Source organism: Sander vitreus, chromosome 9 (genome assembly GCF_031162955.1).
Source record: "Sander vitreus isolate 19-12246 chromosome 9, sanVit1, whole genome shotgun sequence".
NCBI lineage: Eukaryota > Metazoa > Chordata > Actinopteri > Perciformes > Percidae > Sander > Sander vitreus.
Window position 1 is genome coordinate 16,805,661 of NC_135863.1, and position 20,118 is coordinate 16,825,778.

At 40.3% G+C, this 20,118-nt stretch overlaps 2 protein-coding genes across 10 annotated transcripts in view; one reads left to right on the forward strand and one right to left on the reverse strand.

The window, feature by feature from the left end:
• Nucleotides 1–433: 433 nt before the first annotated feature.
• Nucleotides 434–13,855, reverse strand: atcaya (ATCAY kinesin light chain interacting caytaxin a). Its single transcript, XM_078258973.1, has 13 exons — nt 13,837–13,855; nt 8,552–8,630; nt 6,187–6,245; nt 5,818–6,078; nt 4,885–5,058; nt 4,643–4,745; nt 4,266–4,397; nt 3,842–3,928; nt 3,623–3,721; nt 3,385–3,420; nt 1,941–2,009; nt 1,745–1,803; nt 434–686 (listed from the first exon to the last, which is right to left on the reverse strand). Exons 1-12 carry the CDS (start codon nt 13,853–13,855, stop codon nt 1,770–1,772), a joined length of 1,152 nt encoding a protein of 383 aa, XP_078115099.1. The 3' UTR covers nt 434–686; nt 1,745–1,769.
• The window catches only part of zfr2 (zinc finger RNA binding protein 2), a 24,784-nt gene continuing 17,286 nt past the window's right edge, over nt 12,621–20,118 (forward strand). For 2 of the 9 annotated variants that reach the window (XM_078258971.1, XM_078258972.1), the window contains exons 1-4: nt 12,621–12,731; nt 17,397–17,652; nt 17,814–17,928; nt 19,606–19,827. In XM_078258971.1, coding sequence (XP_078115097.1) covers nt 12,679–12,731; nt 17,397–17,652; nt 17,814–17,928; nt 19,606–19,827 — 646 coding nt within the window. In that variant the 5' untranslated portion in view covers nt 12,621–12,678. Of the gene's footprint in view, nt 12,732–15,034; nt 15,095–17,396; nt 17,653–17,810; nt 17,929–19,605; nt 19,828–20,118 lie in introns of all 9 variants that reach the window. The other 7 variants (XR_013502505.1, XM_078258969.1, XM_078258967.1 and 4 more) reach the window with 7 other exon arrangements.

A 20,118-nucleotide genomic window follows, 5' to 3' on the forward strand; every position in this document is an offset into this window, starting at 1 on the left:
CACATTATATTTACCAAGATCAGCATCTGTTACATCACTAATGTAGCTGTTAGACATCTCTGGTCTTGCCAATTGTTACATCTCTCATTACATATGTACACATCACTAGTGTCAGGCAAAATGCTTATAGGCTATCCAATTGTCAGATTTTCAGATTCTTTTGCAAAAGTCAGCCTTTGCCATTAAATTTAGTATATTTATTTCTTTATTAAAAAAAAATAAAATTTGTAATTTGTAATCCTTTAATGAAGTTACAACATGAGTATCCATAATTGAAGTTATAATATTGTGTTGCATTATAGAGCGTGCATTTCTGCCAATGTCCTGGTTTTCAAGAGCCATGTACAATGGTGTAATATTACAATGTAAGCTATACAACAGGTCCTACCACACAGCAGATGATGTGTTTAGGAATGGGGGTTTTCATGGGGAAACACTCCCTGTAACAGAGTGGTGACTTCCTTCGTACATTTTGAAGTTGCAATATGAAACCCTCCAGCAGAGAGGAAGAAGGGGTTCCACACAGAGGAGGGTTAATGAGACGGAGCATTCACCGTCTTGACTGCACAAATTGTCAGCTTTATGTTGGTAAAATACAAGGAAGCATTTGTTTTGCATTTGGGCTCGCTGCGTCATACGGGAATCATTCGGAAAAGTTCATGCTCCATAAGTCTGTCTGTCACACACTGCATTAAAAGAAAGAAATGTTTGTGGATGATGAAAAGCATGACAAGACAATAAAAACGTTTTGCTGCTCTCATATAATTCAAAGAAATGTGCATGAACTTTGTCTCTGTCTGATCCTTTTAGGGGATAAAACAAACTAGAACTGGAATCTGTTGATCCTGACGTAAAAACTTACTGTTTTCATTTTAAAGTCACGGCTTCAGTCTCAGTTTAACCCTGAAGTTATGTGAGGGCACTATTACTCCTCTTCTAACTTTTTGCTATTTTATCCTGCTCATGGTTTTAATTCAATTCTGTGTATTTCATCACTGGGTTTTTTCAGTCTCTATGACCATTATCAGAGAGATAAGACAGCTACAGTATACTACTGCAAATATCCTTCAGCTAAAATCAGTCCAAAGATAAAGCCTACACTAAAATGAACAGGACCTTGTACAATCAGGCATGAGAAGCACTGATAGGAAGAAAAGGGCAATCGAGAGAAGCTACTCTGAAAAGCTGAAAAACAAGTCTGTCTAACAACCAAGTGTCAGTGTAAAGGTCTGCAAAACATTATAAACTACAGGCAGCTGTGCTCATGCACATGTGATGAATCTCTTTGCGATCCATTTTTATACTGCACATAATTATGTTTACTTTTCATTGGTGCACATTGTATCTTTGTTATTTATTATTGTATCTACATGCCCATGGCCTCAGCTTTAATCTAAAGTACACTTTGATTATTTAGGATTAAGAAATAATTCACACTCATTCAAAATAGATAAATACCTGATTGCTTAAAATGCATGTAATGAATGCAATATAATAAAGAATAATAAAGAAGTGATTTTGTTTGTCACAGAAAGTGTAAACAGTAAGCACATTTACTGAAATATTTGACACCTATCTAAATTGGATATTTCTACTGAAATATATATAAAACAGTACACTGGAAAATTATTGGATACTATTAAGACATCTGTGTGGAGATATAATGGCCTATGTGGTGAATTTATTTCAAAGCACACAGCCACACTGGGGCTTCTACAAGAAATACAACAGTGGTTTATATTACCTTCACCTGTGAAGCTGTGTCCTTCTCATAATCCTTGATTAACAATTATCGACTTTGGCCTGAAAATGCACCAAAAAAGAGAACTTTTAGAAAGTTGGAGGGATGAAAACATACTAAAAACTAATGATTGTCCCAACTAGTTAAATTTCCGATGTGAAAGTATGATTTTAAAATCCAGGTAAGGGTGGACCAGTACCTCTCAGACTTTTTAATTGGCTCCTGTGGGACTGACCGCTGCTCCTGTTGTTTGTGCTCCTGCTCCATCCTACACACACACACACACACACACACACACACACACACACACACACACACACACACACACACACACACACACACACACAAGCACAGAGAGAGATGCTCATTTGGTGGGGAATCTGAATACAGTCTTGTGTGGCTAATTAATCCAGGTTAAGTGCTTAAACCTCAAATCATTTTTGAGTGCAATTCTGTATGAGCAATATTACAGTATTTTTACAACTGCTTCCACACCAAATCTTTACATGTCACCTGATGTTTGAAATACACAAAATCTACACACCAAATCTCCAAAACCATAAGCTATTTCTCAGCCTTTCACTCATTTTTCAATTGCATAAAACATTTTTATGAGTTGCTTTCCTTTTCCAGACACAACCAATCAAAATGCAACACTTATTCACCAGGTCCCACACACACTCCTCACATGTGCAAACACTAATTGCTTAACTGATCACTAACCAATTACAGCTTTTGTATAGGCCAAAGGTCAGATTACCTGTTTGGAACAATGGATGCCAACAACAGAGCAAGGGGAGTAGGAGGGAGCGGCAGGGGACGACAATATAGGAAAAGTTCAAAGGAGAGGACGAGGGCAATGAAGACAAGGAAAGAGAGCCATCTCTGATGAGATCATGGCGACACTTTACTGATCACTGGTGATTCCAAACACACACACACACACACACACCCATGTGTTTGAATATGTGAGTACGTTTATCTGATGAGCAGGTGGCAACTTGGATGGCAGCCTCGGCCACAGTGTATAAATCCAATGTGTGTGAACGGTGCCTGTAATATGTAAAAGCGCTCTGAGTAGTCGTTACAGTAAGACTAGAAAAGCGCTATATAAATACAGTCTATTTACACACACACACACACACACACGTGTTCTTTATTCTAAAAATGATACCTTTGGTTTACATTTGTTGGTAGTTTTGTTTTCTTGTATGCTACTGTATACAACACTGCGCTACTTTTACAACAGTAATGTTTTGCCAAATAAATATTTTCTTTTTCAACACTGCATTGGTGTTTCTCAACCCCTCTCAGCAAATTACTTTCACTGTAGAACATTGTTTGGAAATGTAGATATAAGCGTATGAAAGACAAAATAGCTTTAGAGTTAGAACAGTGTTTACATGGTATATCCAAACATTTACTGTTATGAAAAAGTGTTGCAAAATGCTTCATTTTGAGATGTGTTTACGGCATTTTGAATGCAGTATTTCATTTTGAAGATATGAGGCATTTTGTATTTTGAGTGTGCAGTTTTGGGAATTGTGTGTAGAGTTTTTATAAAAGGAGACATAGTTTTGAAAATGTGTGTAAGCAGTTGTAAAAAAAACTGTAATTAAGTAATCTTTTAAAATTGATTTTACCTTTCCCTCCGTGCTTTAATCCTCTCCTCATCAAATCTGAAAATGAGTAGCACTGTTATATCCTCAAGTAAATCCAAGTCATTTTAAAGAACTACAGTACTAATCCTTTTTTACCTTTTTTTTTTTAGACTTGTTCAGCAGATATACATGAATGATCATTTTAACAAAGGACAGCATGACCAGCTGCTGCCTGCAGATTGGGGTTCTTTTTCTCCATCTAGTGGTCAGATATACTTACTGCACCACACACTCAGGAACATGGACATGCTCCATGGGGACGATCTCTGCCAGTTCATCCAGGCTGTGGACATACTGGATCTTATTCATGAACTTCACACTGCAGAGGGCAAAAGGGACAACAACAACACGACCATCGTTATGTATCACTGATGTCGTGTGTGTGTGTGTGTGTGTGTGTGTGTGTGTGTGTGTGTGTGTGTGTGTTTGTGTGTGAGACCTGATAAAAGGCCTGGATATTGCCAGGACGGTGCGTATGAACCACGTGGGATGAGCGATGACCAAAGACTTCAGGTTCTTCCTCAATCTGCCATCACAACACATATAGTAAGTACATTCAGTTAACACAATTCTGTTAGTGTTTACAAAAAATATTAACCACATAGAAATGAGCATTAAACAGAGTAAATGTAGCCTGTGAGTCATCCCCAGTCTTCTACTGACTGGCAGTGACAACATTAACCTTGCCTTTGAGTCTGTCAGTATCAATGTTATGCATTTCTGTATTTTGATGGTGAACAGTGCTCAGCAGCTAAATCTAGCAGACATAGATGGGCTTAACTCATATTTAACTTCAGAATTCTTTTAAATCAATCAAAATTATAGTCAATATGTTAGAGTATAGTTTCTCCATAGTTTTCCACCTTCTGTCAATCATTTGGTAACATTTCTTGAGCCAGCTGATCCCAGGCATTTTACTCCGAGGAGTGGCTCCGTTCATGTAGATGATCAAGTAATCTTCAGCCACTAGCATCTCCAGACTGCTCACCACAAACCTGGAGGAGAGGGATGGATGTTATGTGTTGTTGCTTTGCTATAGGAAATAATGGATGACCTCAAAACAGTTATATTAAAGGGGACAACATCATGGACGGATTATGAGACAACAAGCGCAAAGATGCATGAAAAGAACTGGAACCAAAAAGACATGATCAAGATGTGCTTACTTTTGACAGAGCCATTCAGTAATCCATCTATGCACATTATCAAAGCCTGTACTTTAAAACTGAAAGTCACTCACAGGAATAGGTTCTCCATGATGTAGTGATAGTCTGGACAGCTGCTGTCAGGCAGGTAACAGGCAGAGAAAACAATGATGGCGTTAAGGCCCTCGCCATAATAACCTGAAGGGAGAGAGTTTCAGTTAATAGTGAATAACACTTCTCTGCATATGGGTTACAGGCTGCATTTTTTTGTATATTACTGGAAACCATGTTCCAAAGTCTTTGAAGAGATTGATTTGATTTCTGTCCTATCACTGACCTCCGTGTGTGATGACACGGAGGTAGGGTCTGATGACCTGCATGTCAATACGATGCTCCTGTTCTCCGATGATCACCGTTCTCCAGAGGCGTCCGTTGTGGGCATTCCCCTCCTCATCCACATCTCCTGAACCATCAGCAGGACCTGCTTTGGCCGAGGCCACCGGCGTGTCATCTGGACAGACACAGAGCCAGATGTTGTTCTTAATTCTGCCTGAAGTAACACTGTAACACTTTATAGATAAAGTTTTTCCTTTTGGTGTGTTGTTACTTATTGTGTTTTTATATTGTGTTTTATTCTTATTTTTTGTTTGAAATAAAAAGAAAAAAGAAAGAAATATGTGCCAAGCAGCATAGCGTTGGTTCGAAAGAAGAGTAAAATATATTGTCTGTGTGTGTAAACTCCTTTCAAAGTGAGGTTTAAATTGAACATTTGAATTAGGATTACCTTCAGCTTCAACAAAAGTAGTTACTTTTTGTCTGCTGTCTAAAGATTAAGATTAAGATTAATTTAGGATTAGGCTGAAGACATCCTCACTCTTCAGTTGTACAAGTACTCAGATCCATTACTTACACACACACACACACACACACACAGAACTGTCACCCCCGGGGTTAATGCAATAACAAAGTCTGTGCACAAATGACTCTGTGTAATAACTTTTGTGTTTGTATATTTCTTATTTTAATGTTGCAAATTGCATTGCTCCAACATAGTTTCTTTGTATTAATATATGCAATGACAATAAAGATCTATCTATCTTAAGTAAAAGAAGTATTACAGTATCAGCAAATTTTACTTAAAGTATCAATAAAATTAGTGCATTTGAAGTTGATTTTAAGATTAAGTTTTGAAAGGTCAGTGTTAAACATAGTGATAATAAAGGGGGTTAAAACAGTGGACAGTCATGCATGTGCGTTTTTAACCACTTACCTTCCCACTCCAGCTCGTTGCCATTAGTGATGAACTCCAGTGAGTCGGTCTCGTCAGGTGTATCAATGTCATCGACGTTGATGTCCAGGTCATCCGGTGTATCCAGGAAGTCATCTGACAGCAAAGAGCCCTCACTTTGGTCCAATGAAAGGTTCATCTCAGGGGCAACCAGGGTACGGCGTTTACGGTGGGACGAGGACAGGCCACCGCTGCTGCCTCCTCCTCCCCCGGGTGGGCTGACATTCAGGGAGTTAGGAGGAGCTGCAGCAAGAGGAGAGACAGATCAGGAAATACAAGTGACGTCATAAAGCAGGGTTATTATGGACTTCCCATAATTGACTAATCAGTGAGCTCCCCAGGGTTACTCACAGGCTCTGTCGTCTGTGAGACCACAAGAGGGATCCATGTCTCCGTACTCTGGTAGTGGTCTGGAGGGAAACATACACAGGTAAGCAACCAATACTGTGCATGTTGAGCATAATATAAAATACAAAGCCAGTCATGATACTGCAGACAACTGAAGTTCAGCAGAATAATCGTTACTCTTACTGGGTCTTGAATAAAAGCAACATTAACTTTTGGCTGATGAGATTTATTTCATGTTTTTTTCTGATCTCTGTTCTCCAGCACGAAGCAGTCTCTAACTATGGCCTCACAATAAAATGTAACATTGTGATTAGGATGGTGTCCAATGGATCAGTCAAGGCGTGGGTGTTGTCACTGATGTGGCTAACCACTAAAAAGAGGAGCAAGCAGAAAAGAATAGAGATGGTAATTAACTTCTCTCAATGGAGAGATGACAGTTACAAGGCTGTCACACAGTGCATACAGGGAGGAGGAGGAAGGGAGGGGCGGGGGGTGTAGTGGAGAAAGAGGGAGGAATAAAAAGACAGAAAATGAGTGGAAGAGAGAAAAGAGGGAAGACGTTTGTCTCTAACAAAGTGGCACGGTTCTCTTTCCGTTTACGCCGCTTGTTATTTACTGCTGACACCCTGCGCAGAAGGAGGAGCGCCAGGAGGTCAAAATCCTGCTTTGCATATGTTTGTGTAGCATGTGCCCATCTGTGTTTATTTGAGAGTAAGTAAAACTATGAACATTAGGACAGAAGTGTCTTTTTGCATATTAGCAACAATAGTGCAACCAGAGAACTGAAAAACAGATAGAGAATTGTACAATTAAATGGTTCAAATGCATGAGATGCAGAGAGCTACAATGCAGTGTAGTTCAGCAAAGAGGGTCTTAGCTGCATTCCTGTGAAAGCCAACTGCTTTATCCTCCCATCTAGAGGAGGACAGTGTGCGACAGTGTGTGCTCCTCCTGAGCCAGCAACACTGGCTTTAGCCCAGAGAAACATGCACTGATGAATGGTCCGACCCTTTTCCCAGGGGACCCCTGCAGTGATTACTAGTCCAGTGCTTCCTTTGTCAGAAATGAGGTACATTTTATAAATAGATTTATGGTGATTTCATCTTTTAATAAAAGCAAGATAATCTCTTTTGTTCCGGTTTATGGATGCATTGTCCTTCAGCTTCAAACAACAATATCAGGATGAATTGATGATGCTTACCTTCTGGAAATAGCACGGGGCTGCTGTTGTCAAAGCTGATTCAAATGAACTTTTAAACCTCACACAGCTTTAGATTTGGTTTGCTTACTCATTCCCTGTCTTTTCAGCATATAACAGACATCGTAGAGCAGAGCATCTCTCAGAGGCTGCCTTAATAATCCATTTGCTGCTGGCTGGTACTCTGTCTCTGTCTGTCTTTAACCAAAATCTGCCACCATTTTTGTGACGATGCTGTGTTGTTGATCGGTGACTGCTGTTGCGTCATATGACGTAGCCTGAGACCATTTACAGACAGAGCTGCACCTGCTGCCTAGCTTCATGCTGCTCTGATGGAGGATGGAGGAAGGAGGAAAGGGAGGAGGGAGGAGGGAGGAAGGAGGAAGGAGGAGGGAGGAAGGAGGAGGGAGGAGCCCAGCTGATCTCAACCTCTGATCTTCAAATTGTCACACTTCTCCAGTAACAATCTTTATGTTGCTTTAATAATAACTTTCCCTTCATTCATCTTTCTCTCTGTTTCTCTTTCTTATTGTGAACATGAAATTAAATGTCACACTGGGCTCAACCCTTGCTGTACATTTCACATCAACACAATGATCATTAAAACATTCAGGTCAAATAGTAGCTACATTAATAGCTCCATTGTTGCTAATGCAGTGGAACAGAAACAAGATAGGGCTATCATTACTTTGAGTAAGCTTTTGTAAAATAAAAACCATTAACATAAACAGAAATGCTTCTAAATCCACCCAGACTAAACTGCAATGGAAGTAATATGGTGCAGCTGGCCCCTAAAAAAAAACCCTGTTTGGCAATTAATCTATAATTAACTGCACAACTTATCCTAAATAATTCGCATTCATAAATTAAAATGTGCTGTATATTCATCAACACACACATTCACAAGAATATGCCATATGCCACACACAAACACACACACACAAACACACACACACACACACACACACACACACACACACACACACACACACACACACACACACACACACACACACACAGCACACACAGCACACACAGCACTAAGAGATGTTATAACAACAGCTTTTTTGCTCAGCTGTCTCATAGTTTCAACATCAACCAATTGGCTGTATCTGACATCAACAGAACACTTTCATAGATGATGAGCAGTAGAAAGTAAAAGGATCCCACCTGGGGAAGTCTTCATCCTGCCACTCGTCTTTCACTTCCAAGTTCTCCATTCGTAGAGTTGCCTCTGTGGTGCCCATCCCTCAGAGAGGAGAGCAGGGGCCTGGAGGTGTGAAGAAAAATGTTTATCAATGAACCCCATTTACAATAACAAGGGAAAACTATCACATGAAATCAGTGTACTAACTAGACAGTCAGCTTCATGGCTGCACTGCTGGAACACGTGTTTGACATAGATGACAAAGGGAAAAGTCAGCAATGTTACATTACAATTTGGGGGCTGTAACCGCTCTTTAGTCACACGGTTTTTATCCCCCTGCCCAGAGGAGCACATGTGAGAGGCATGTGACTGACTCGGACAGAGCCCACTTTCTGAGCTCAGCTCTCCTCAAAGTCAAATATAGCATACAAATTTCTTTCTGGGTGGAATTTAAGAGGCCAATGAGGAGGACGACATGCACACCTAATCCTCCCTCACTGCTCGCTAATCCTGCCGCACTGATGTGATGCTGCCTGTTTGAGTCCGACTCACACTCAGGCTTGTATGTCACCAATAGAAAAACCTCTCTTCAGATCTAATATTAATTTGTGTTTTGTGCTCAAGAGTTTAAAGAGAATTCACATACTGATGAATGCCTACAATACAATGATTACACACTGACTGCATAACCAATGGTGGCATTAGGATGCACTCCACTCTTCTAAATTACAGGATTTAATGCTGAAATCCAGATGCATTATCACAACACAACAGCGACACATTAACAACAGAAGCACAGGTCTGTTTTGGCTGGTGAACCGCATGAGAGGAGCACTGTGGATATTTAATTGGACCTAAAGTCCTGTTCTCTTTGTAGTTCTCCACTCAAGTATGAAATAAAAACCACAATGACAGAGGATTCTCAGGTTTGTGTTTAGAGGTTATATTTAGAAACAGACACTCTGAGGAAAGGGACATTATACGTGCTTGTCTAGGTGGCAAAACTGTAATGCAGGTCAGAGCATGTTTAGTGACTAGAGCGCAACGAAATACTGTTATAGGAAAATAAAATACAACAAACCCTGTGTGATCCTGACATTCTTGCCAGCAGTGCAGTGTGTAAATCCTAATGAAAAGTAATGCAACATGGGTTCCTGTGATATAATTACTAGAAGGAGCGGTGTGGTTTTGGTGGTTTTGGCAGCAACCCTTGTGGTTAAACTGGAAGGCAAGGCAAGGCAGCTTTATTTGTATAGCACATTTCAGCAACAGGGCAATTCAAAGTGCTTTACATGAAAACAGATTAAAAAATTAAAAACAGATTTACATGAAAACAGATAAAATACGAGAACAAAAGTTACAGTGCAGTATAAGAAATTAAACATTGAAGAGCAGTTAAAACAGAAATATATAAAAGCAGATAAAATAACTGACTCAGTGATCCATTTTTTGGAAAGCCAAAGCTTTTTGACCAATATGACAGATATCTCAAGCAGTCCGGTCCATATTTTCTAACCATCTCACCCACTATGGGTCCAGATGCATCGCACCTTTGAGGTTTCATTCCCCATATTTACAGAAGCATTTCTTGAGTATACTCTTATCTTTTTCGATGTGGTCGTCACCGCAAAGCTTAGTTCTTAGTTCTCTAGTGTCTTAGGAAGACAGCCAAGTCTCACATAGAGGAAATAATTAATTTCTGCAGGCCTTACATTACACACAAAGAGCAAAGCAAAGATAAGAGATTGTACCATGAAGCAAAATTACACACCTGTTTGCAGCAGGTCAAAGTCACATAATCCAATGTAACAACACCCCAAAAAAAGAAAGCAGTAGTGTGGTAGTGTGCGATGTACACTGTCAGTTTAACAAGAGTGGAGAGCATACAACAAAATAAATCATTAGACATGTAATTTAAAATTACAGTGTTTATAAACGCTGCATGGAGAAATTGACCTTTACCGTATGATGTATCATGTCATTAAATGTACATGTATTGTTGCTGCCCATGTTCACTAATTCTGCTTGAAAACAGCAATGTTGCAAAAAAAGATTTATGCAAAATGAATTGCCACCAAATGTGCAGCACATTGCCATTGTAGAGTTAAATGGCCCTACAGCCAATAGGAAAAAAAAACCGACATGGATTTCATGCGTTATGTGGGCAATCTACAGTAATGTGCAAGCAGTCAGTGTAAAGGTGTCTGCCTTGTGCAGCAGGCAGAATAGAGATGCAAGGACGTTAAGTCAGTGACAATACTCACATGAGCGGTGTAAGATCCCCTCAAAATCTCTCTCTGGTCTGTGTGTCTTCCCTTCTCCTCAGTCACAGACGCATAGATTCAAGGAGAGAAAGTCCTGCTCCTCCACATCAACAAAGAAGAGGGGGGTCAGGCTGAAATTTCTCCTCTCACGCTCCCTGTCTTTTACTCATTCACATGCGCACACACACTCATGCACAGACACAGACATACAGTGTCCTCAATGTCAGCCACTAGCCAGCAGCAGGTGTCTGAAGACAGGGGGCACCTCTGTGCTGGACTCCCCCTTTTCTCCTCCGCCTCTGGCCACCGTTGTTGAGGAAAGACTGGCCGTGAAGAACAAGTCAACAGCTTGCCTCTCAGCTCCTACATCCACACCACCAAGACACAAAATGTCTTTAGTCAGAATGCATCTGCTCTGGCATCATGATCCCTTTCTCTATCCCCCTCTTTTCTCTGCTTGTAACTCCAAATACCTTTAGCGTATCTTTGTCCACTCCCAAATAACAATTCAAACCTTTCCGTGGGGGGGAATTGAGCCCCAGACTCTGTGTCCCTTTACTCCATTCGTTAATCCTGCAATTGTTTTCAGTGGTCCTCTATGTGGCTGCTGTTCCCTAGCAACAGCATCTCTCTCTCCATCCATAGCTTCCCCCTCCTTCTCTGTCTCATCGCCCCACTCTCGTTCATACCCACTATACCCCAACTCTCCACACATATTAATTATTCAGTCCCTTACTTCACTTGCACCCAACCAATCATATCACCCCTGCCCAGTTTCCCTGCATTGAATGCTGTTGGCTGCACATTCCTATAACAGGCTTCTTTCTATAATTTGCAAATATATATATATATATATATATATATATATATATATATATATATATATATATATATATATATATATATATATGTTTTTCCCCTGCTCAGATTTAGGCCTATAGGATAGTTGTCCTCAATTTTGTAGCGCTCCTGACCCAAGCTGGAAGATTATGATTTCCAGACAGTTTAATGAGAATCTAAATCTTATATTTAGTTGATTTGTTTGTCTCCATAGGCAGTGCCTGGTAGTTGGGCTACATAAGATAGATCTGTATCTATCTTACCATCGGTGCAAGCCACGATGCAAGCATGACTGACAGGCACACGCGACTTTCAGCCATAGCACTGACACAGCAGGTAAAGACACATGCCAAACGAGAGGATTCACTTCAACCTACTTCCATCTTCGCGTGAACCCCGTTTTTTAGACAATATAAGACGAGGATTATGGAAGCATTTTAGCATTGCAGTTTTAATTTTTTAAACCAGGCTCAACGAATTGACTAGATTTCTTTTTTTGGTTGTCGATTTAGTTTCATGAATACATGTTCTTCCTATCAGGAGTGATCAGAAAACAAAGAGTTATCATCCGCTTTCTTTTTTCTGTTTCTATACTAATAACTTTCTAGTGTTCATTTTAATCATCTCAAGAGCAAATATATATATATATATATATATATATATATATATATATATATATATATATATATATATAAAGCTTCCTTCTTAACGATACTTAACCAATATCTTTCGGTGCGCATGCGTGACGCATTTATGGGGAATGCCATATATCTATGAACATATTGAAAAAGCAATTGATGCTAAACATGTTACGGTAAATTAACTTAAATTATACATTTACACGACATGTCTCCCTGTGTTTTCGTTAATAGCTTACTCACAGTTGTGTGTAAGATATGTTTTTGTATTACGCAGTTCCGGTGTAGCAGCGATGTGTCATTGGCTGCAGTAGAGGGGGTGGACTATCTTGACGTTCAGTTTCAGGGTTTCACTGCTGTCTGCCAGTACTATGACCTCTTTGACTGTACTGTGCTGGAGATGCCAAGATGGCTGCAAGTAATTATTTCGGCTTCACACATGGTGCCGGTCCGCAATACAGGTAATTCAAGTAATGCTGTTTGGTGTCAGCATGTCTATTGAGTCACGTTTATTAGCCACTGGTGTATAATGGTCGGTGTTGGGATTTCACTGCGTGGTGGTACTGCTGAGACAAGCTACATAGCTAGCTTGTCCCGCTAGTTCGGTTAGCTAACGTTAGCTAGCGTTAAGCCAAGTTCGCAGGCCAGCTCTTCCCGACACGCTGCTTGACATTAGGTGAACCCCAGTACGCTCATCTGCGGTTATTGATGGATCAACATTTTACCACTTGAAATACTTAGCTAAACGTCAAACAAGAAGTCAGTTATAGCAAATATCACGCAACTGGTTTAGTTAATCGAGCTGGCTGGAGCTGTGACGGGTGATATTTTGGCCGGCGTTTAGGATTAAGGAGGGCTAACCCTGGTCTAGCTGTACTGAAGGTCCCGTGCCTCACAAACGGTGCACTTGTTAAAGTTTATATGTGTAAAAACGACATGCTGCTACTACAGGAATATTTCAATAGATTATTATGTAAATGTAGAAAGGTAGAAGGCCGTGTGACAGGTAAATACATGCATTATTTTTCACTGCGCTTAGTGAAGGTTTTCAGTTTTGTCTGGTGTTTTGTTTTTTCTTGACTAGCACTCAAGTCAACAAACCTCAGTACATGTTTGACTTTTTGCACTAAAGTCTACACTTCTCCTGATTTGAGTTCGTTGGTGACCAGTCTTAAATTGTAATGGTAACTATTGTTTGAACAAAAACTTCTTCTCTCTCTCTCTTTTTTACTGGATAGATACAAATTACCAGACACGGTTACTCCAGCAGACTGAATACTTGTTAAATAAATGAACTTGTTAAATAAGTCGACTTTCATGCAAAAATCCTAAAAACAAATAGAGTATTGCCTTCTGCCCATTGGCTGCAAAATTCCCATGATGACCTCACACACCCAGATATATTAAAGGTATAGCAACAACACCATAAACAAGCAAGCATAACAGTTGTAGCTGACAAATAAATATACTGTTTGGTCATTCTCTGTTATCATAAATGAACAGTGGTGGAAACTAAGTAGTGTTACATTTACTCAAGCACTGTACTTAAGTACAATTTTGAGGTACTTGTACTTAGTATTTCCATTTTCTGCTCCTTCATACTTCTACTCTGCTACATCTCATAAGTAAATATACTTTTTAGTCCACTTTACTTTTATTTGACAACTTGAAACAGGCCATTCTGCATAATGAGTACTTAAAAGTTTGGTACTTTAAGTAGGCTATATATTTTTTTTAAAGCTAATACTTTTGAACTTTTACTTAAAGGTCCAATGTGTAGGAATTTCTCCCATCTAGCGTTGAGATCATATATTGCAATCAACTCTCGCACCACGCAGTTCAAAGTACGTATGAAGGCCCAGACACACCAACCAGACGGCCGACCGTCAGCAGAAAAGGCAGTTGGACTGATCAGTCTCCCTGAGTTGGTCAAAAAAGTGCCTCGGAACACACCACACGCCGGTCTCTTGCTCTTTTCAATATCCTTTTTCTGGGCGAAGAAGAAGACTCCTGTTCCTGAAATTTGGATTTTGAATACATGTGGTCCTCCACGTTTCCTTCTTCAAACTTGCCGGGGCCGGGAAGCTACGATACCCATTAGCAGCATTAGCAGCACCAGCGAGTTTATCATGTGACAGCGAAAACGCGAAAGGCAGAGCAGTATATCCTGTATGTCCCTTACCGGTTAACGTATTTCAAGATGGAGCGTCTATCCCAGTTCATGCAAACGTAAAATTTCAAGCCAATAGGAATACTTGGAATTGATGGTGGTGGTAAATATTAATGAAAAAGGACAAGTTTGTGAACGGGCAACCAGATTTTGATATTGAACAACTAAACACGTTACACACTGGACCTTTTAAGTAAGAGTTGAAATGCATTCATAAATTACTGTTATTTCCCATGGAAAGTTTTAGGGCCCTCCCAAATACTAATTTCTGGCTTTCGAAGCTTCATTGACAAATATTTGAATATATTCAAACTTTCTATTCGGGGTGCGGGGTAGTGGTGCCATTCATCTGCATGTTCTGTCCACGCTGCTGTGGAACAGAGCAGGTGGTTAAAAATACTGCACACACAACGCCTACACTTACACCCCCTGGCACATAAACAACAAGCAGCGCTATCCTTTTGCTAATATTAACATGGAACATGTGCACGTAGGGAGGCGAGCTCTCGAATTAAAATTGCTGTTGAGTTTGTGATGAGAATTTTACTTGGGGGGAAGAAATAAAAAATTATGTAATTTGATTGTCGGTTCTAGCTCGAAGGATGGTTCCCGAATCGACCAGAGTTTAGAATTCCATCACAAAGAAAGCGGAAGGTAAGCGACATCTGACCGAAAATGAGGGACATCCGGCGGACAATCCCGTAAATGCAACATCGTCAATAAAAACTAGTTTGTCCCCACTAGCCTAGTTATAGCAAATCTACAATGGAAAATAGATCATAAAGGGGGGCGTTTATGGCTCCTATTAGCTATCTTGTCTTTCCATCAAGCGTGTCTCAAGGAATTAAGATTCCCCAGGCCTTCAGATATTTACAACTGGACCATTTCAACGTTCTCTCGTGTCAAAGGTTGCAATGCCGCGTTTGAGTTATTCAACAGATGTTTTTACAGCACTATTATCAATTTTGCACACATTTTAGTAATTTTTTACCACAATATCAAAAACTGACAAGTAATTTATATTGTTTCACAATATATATTTGTCATACCGGGAACAGGGTCCAAAATGAACTTTTTGGTCTATCTGCCAATAGCTGGTAAACTGAAAACATTTACTGGGCAAAATATTTTTCAACCGGCCAGCCATAAAACTGCATACGATATGATCAGATGCATACCTCTGTGGTACCTTTTAGTTAGATAAGACAAATAGGCGTGACCGTAGCAACGGTGGACAGCAAGGGTTAATCAAAGAATTGCAATACACGTATTGATGGTCATACGTTGCATGCAGCCACCAGTGTGCAAAACAAAACATGGTTAATCAACTTGTGTGTTTTAGTGATGAGAAGTGTAAAGAAATATGTCTATTTTAGCAATCTGCCTATGGCGGCTGACCTCATTTATTTGATTCAGCCATGAAGATTTTTAATTGCATTTGCGAGTGCCGGGTGCTAATCGTGGTCCCTGGCCCAGCCCTATCTGTAGCTTTTAATAAGCAATTAGTGAATGTAAAGGGTTGTTCTCCGTTTATTGTCATGAAAGTGCTGGCATCTTTTGTCCAAAACTTAAAATATTTAACAACATTTCATAGTTTTGGTAGCAGGGATGTGTAAGAGCAGACAAGTAGGTCAACAGCCCACCGTTCAACCAAACCTATTGATTTTTGTTCTGTTTATTTTTTGGTGAAGTTTCTGAGTCTCCACATGGCATGTTGCACTTATAATCTAATTATTAGATTGTGAAAAGTCTTGCCCATAGTTTGAGTAATGAAATTACAGGCAATTATATAGAGGAAATATTAGAATACTCAATGGATAGTGCACAGAATAGTCAACCAATATTCGAATCCCATCTTGGTACTGGTGGTAATGTGCAACTGTTTTTTATTTACACTGGATCCTGTATATTTTTGTAAGATAACATGTTGTGATTACTCTCAAAGCATTGTGAGTCTGTTCTTTTTTGACATTACGGCGTCATTTAATTTTAGCCCTTATGTTCTTGTTCATCCAGACGCTGAAAGCTTAATAAAGTTAGTTACTGATGTTGTTGTCAGTTATTGCTGTCCCCATCCCAAACCATGCTAACAACAAGGGGCTGTGGAGTTGTCTCTGTATGCTTATACAAATTAATCAGAGGTCAATGCAGGACTGCTCAGTCAATCTTTTAATATTAGTGATCACAATATTGTCCTCCATGATAAATTAATCTTGATTAGGTGTTGACATGTTGCATTCAATTTGTCTTCCTATTTTTCGTCGTTAGCAATGCTAGTGGCATGACTCATGGTGGTCTGCTGGTTCCTTAGTCATCAGTCGGTCGGTCCACCACTTTAGTCCAGACTGAAATATCTCGACAACTATCGGATGGATTCACGTGAAATTTTGTACTTCTATTCATGGTTCAGTGAGTCCCTGATTTTTCTGAACCATGGAGCACTGACATTCATGCCCCCCTGAGAATGAATGGTAATCATCGCTTTGGTGATCCCACATTAGCATTTAGCTCATTTAAAATCCAGAAACGTGTAACAAAACAGATTTCCATAACATTAGGTATTTGTAGTTATTTATGAGTCCTCACTAAAATAATATGATAATTCAGTTTAAAAATAGACTTGTTTGAGGAACAGAGGAACATCAAAATATATTAAAGATCTGATAAATAAAATGTATAAAAATACAAACTTTGATATGAAACTTAAAGTCTTTTGAACAAAAACACAAAAAAAAAAAAATTAAAGGTACCAGTATTCATAGACTTGGTAAGCTTCATAAATATAACTTAACTAAGACTGGGAAAAAAAAAAATAAACAACCATGTTAACACTCATAACAAAATGCCTAATACCGCCGATATATCAGTCTGGCTCTAGTTGTTTATAAAGATGTCCTCCTGAAAGCAGTTTTGAAGTTTACCTGCTTGCTTTACTTGCCCTTCTCCTCTCCTTCAGTACCCAGCCTCCCCCGGCCTACTCCCATCCCTCCACAGCCACTTACAGTGTCCAGCAGGCTCCAGCTGTGGCTCATGCAGTGACTGCATCCTACTCTCCAGCTCCAGTCCAGGCAGCCCGGCCAGTGGTCACTGCCCCTTACCCTGCCTATCAGAGTCACCAGGCTCCCCCTGACTACGCCTACAGGCAGCCAGACCCCCCGGCACCCCCACAGCCCACCACCACCCCACAGACGTACCAGGTATACTCGGACACGGTCAGTCGCTTTCTGCTTCCTTTATGATACCTGCTTCTCAGTTTCTTGTAGCATGATGTAGTCATATTGGATGTTATGTAAAGGCTTTTGTTTTGAGTCATATAATCTGACTTTTAGCCACTAAGACATGGGATGAAATGCACTCTTGTAAACACCAGCAGGACAACTACAGCTACGGGCGCCCTGCAGCTGTCACGACCTATGACAACAAACAGTACTACCAGACGAGTATAGCTTCAGCTCAGAGGACACCCACAGAGAATTACTACCAGACGGGTAAGTCAGTTTATTTTTACTATCATGTTGCGTCCAAAGTTTCAATCGTAACGGCTGAGTGATTATTCAATAATAAAGGGAAACCAATTTTAGACATCAAAGTCTGTTTACAGCTGTTGAGGAGTACTACTGCAAATTGTATAAACCCCTTTTGTAACTCCAGAGGGAACTGCAGGACATCTGCTAAATTGTCTCCAGTGATGTCACTTGTGTAAGCATTGGTTGGGGCTGAAGACGACAAGTTTGAAAATGAAAAAAAGAGCTAGAAAGAAGTGAGTTTACCAGACGTCGGTAGCTCGCTCCTCATCTCAGCTTAAAGGACAATTCCGGCGCAAAACGAACCTAGGGGTTATTAACAGATGTGTACCCACTCTGTCACTCTCTGGGACATGTTTTCAACGCTAGTATTTGGGGCACAGGGAACGTAAAAACAAATCGCTATTTATACCACTAAAAAGGCTCAAAATATCACCAAACTTCAACGGTAGCATAGTGAGGGTCCCAACATGTTAACCGAAGCATTGAGAACTTTGTAAGTGTACAGACAGTTTATTGAAAAGATAGATTATAAAGACACTCGCGCTCATGTTTACATGCCGCCGCCGTCTTGGAAACCAGTCATGACCTACAGCTGGTGATGCAAACTAAACTCAAAAGCAATTTGCTCAATATATCTGAAATAATCGCACTCTGCATAACTTGTCTAGTGTACTTACTCAGTGGATAGCTGTCCATCTGGTCCCTCCGGTCTGGGTCGCCAAAAAAGCTTCAAGTACAGCCCTGTTTATCAGAAAGGGGAAATCTTCAGACTGTACAAAACACTGCGTTTCTTGGGCGTCGCGACGCAACAGGTCCCACTCCGTGCAACACAGACACTCCTGTTCGGTGGCCATAGCTTCACAATGTCTGCAGGTACACCACCAGTTTCCCAAAGTACGAGGCTGTGTTGCGGCATTGACTACCGGTAGCTCTCTCTCTCGTAGCCCTTTCACGGAGCTCCCGCAGCTCTTCATTCAATAAACTGTCTGTACACTTACGGAGTTCTCAATTCTTTGGTTAACATGTTGGGACCCTCACTATGCTACCATTGAAGTTTGGTGATATTTTGAGCCTTTTTAGTGGTATAAATAGCGATTTGTTTTTACTTTCCCTGTGCCCCGAATACTAGCGTTGTAAGCTAATCGACGGTCCGCGCTAGCATCTTTCAAGCTCCAAACTCATTCGATTAGCATGAAAACATGTCCCAGAGAGCGACAGAGTGGGTACACATCTGTTATTAACCCCTAGGTTCGTTTTGCGCCGGAATTGTCTTTTAAGGCAAGCGGCTCGAGGCTAAATTAGCTGCTGCTAGCATAGCCTGCCCAAATCTCTGATCAAACAGTCGATGGTCTAGTTGTATTGTGGGTAATGTACGCACCAGGACTTGTGGGTCATTAGTCCTGGTATTATTTACTCTTATTCACTTATTAAGATGTCGTGATATGTGCAGAATATGCCGGCTGCTCATTTGCTCGTGAAATGAGGATCCTTTCTGCGCTGCTAAAATCTCTCGGACCAGACCCGGTCCCAGAAGATGCGTCGGATCTCTTCTGCTGTCCGCTCTCCTCACTCTAATGCCCTTCCTCTCCACCTCTACTCCCCCCTCTCCTCTTTGCCCCCTACCCTTTCCTAAATCAGTAGGCGTAAAGAGTGCCTACAGTCCAGCCCCCTCCACTGTGTACAGCCAGCCTCCTCCTCCCCAGAGGCAGGTAACAGCCCTGAAGCCTCTGGCCCCCTCTGTGTCAACCAGCTACAACATTTACCCAGTGTCCACCAGTGTCCAGCAGCCCCCCACACCCATTTCATCCTACACCCTTGGCTCCTCCTTCGGATCCACTGTTTCAGCCTCCACCTACTCAGGTAACATAAGATGAGAAAAGATAATTTATCCCAAAGGAAACATTTGTGCTCAATGTGCATATTAAAATATATATATATATATATATATATATATATATATATATATATAAATATATATATATATATATATATATATATATACACACACACACACGTGCTGCTCATATAATTAGAATATCATGAAAAAGTTGATTTATTTCAGTAATTCCATTCAAAAAGTGAAACTTGTATAATGTATACATTCATTCCACACAGACTGATATATTTCAAGTGTTTATTTCTTTTAATTGT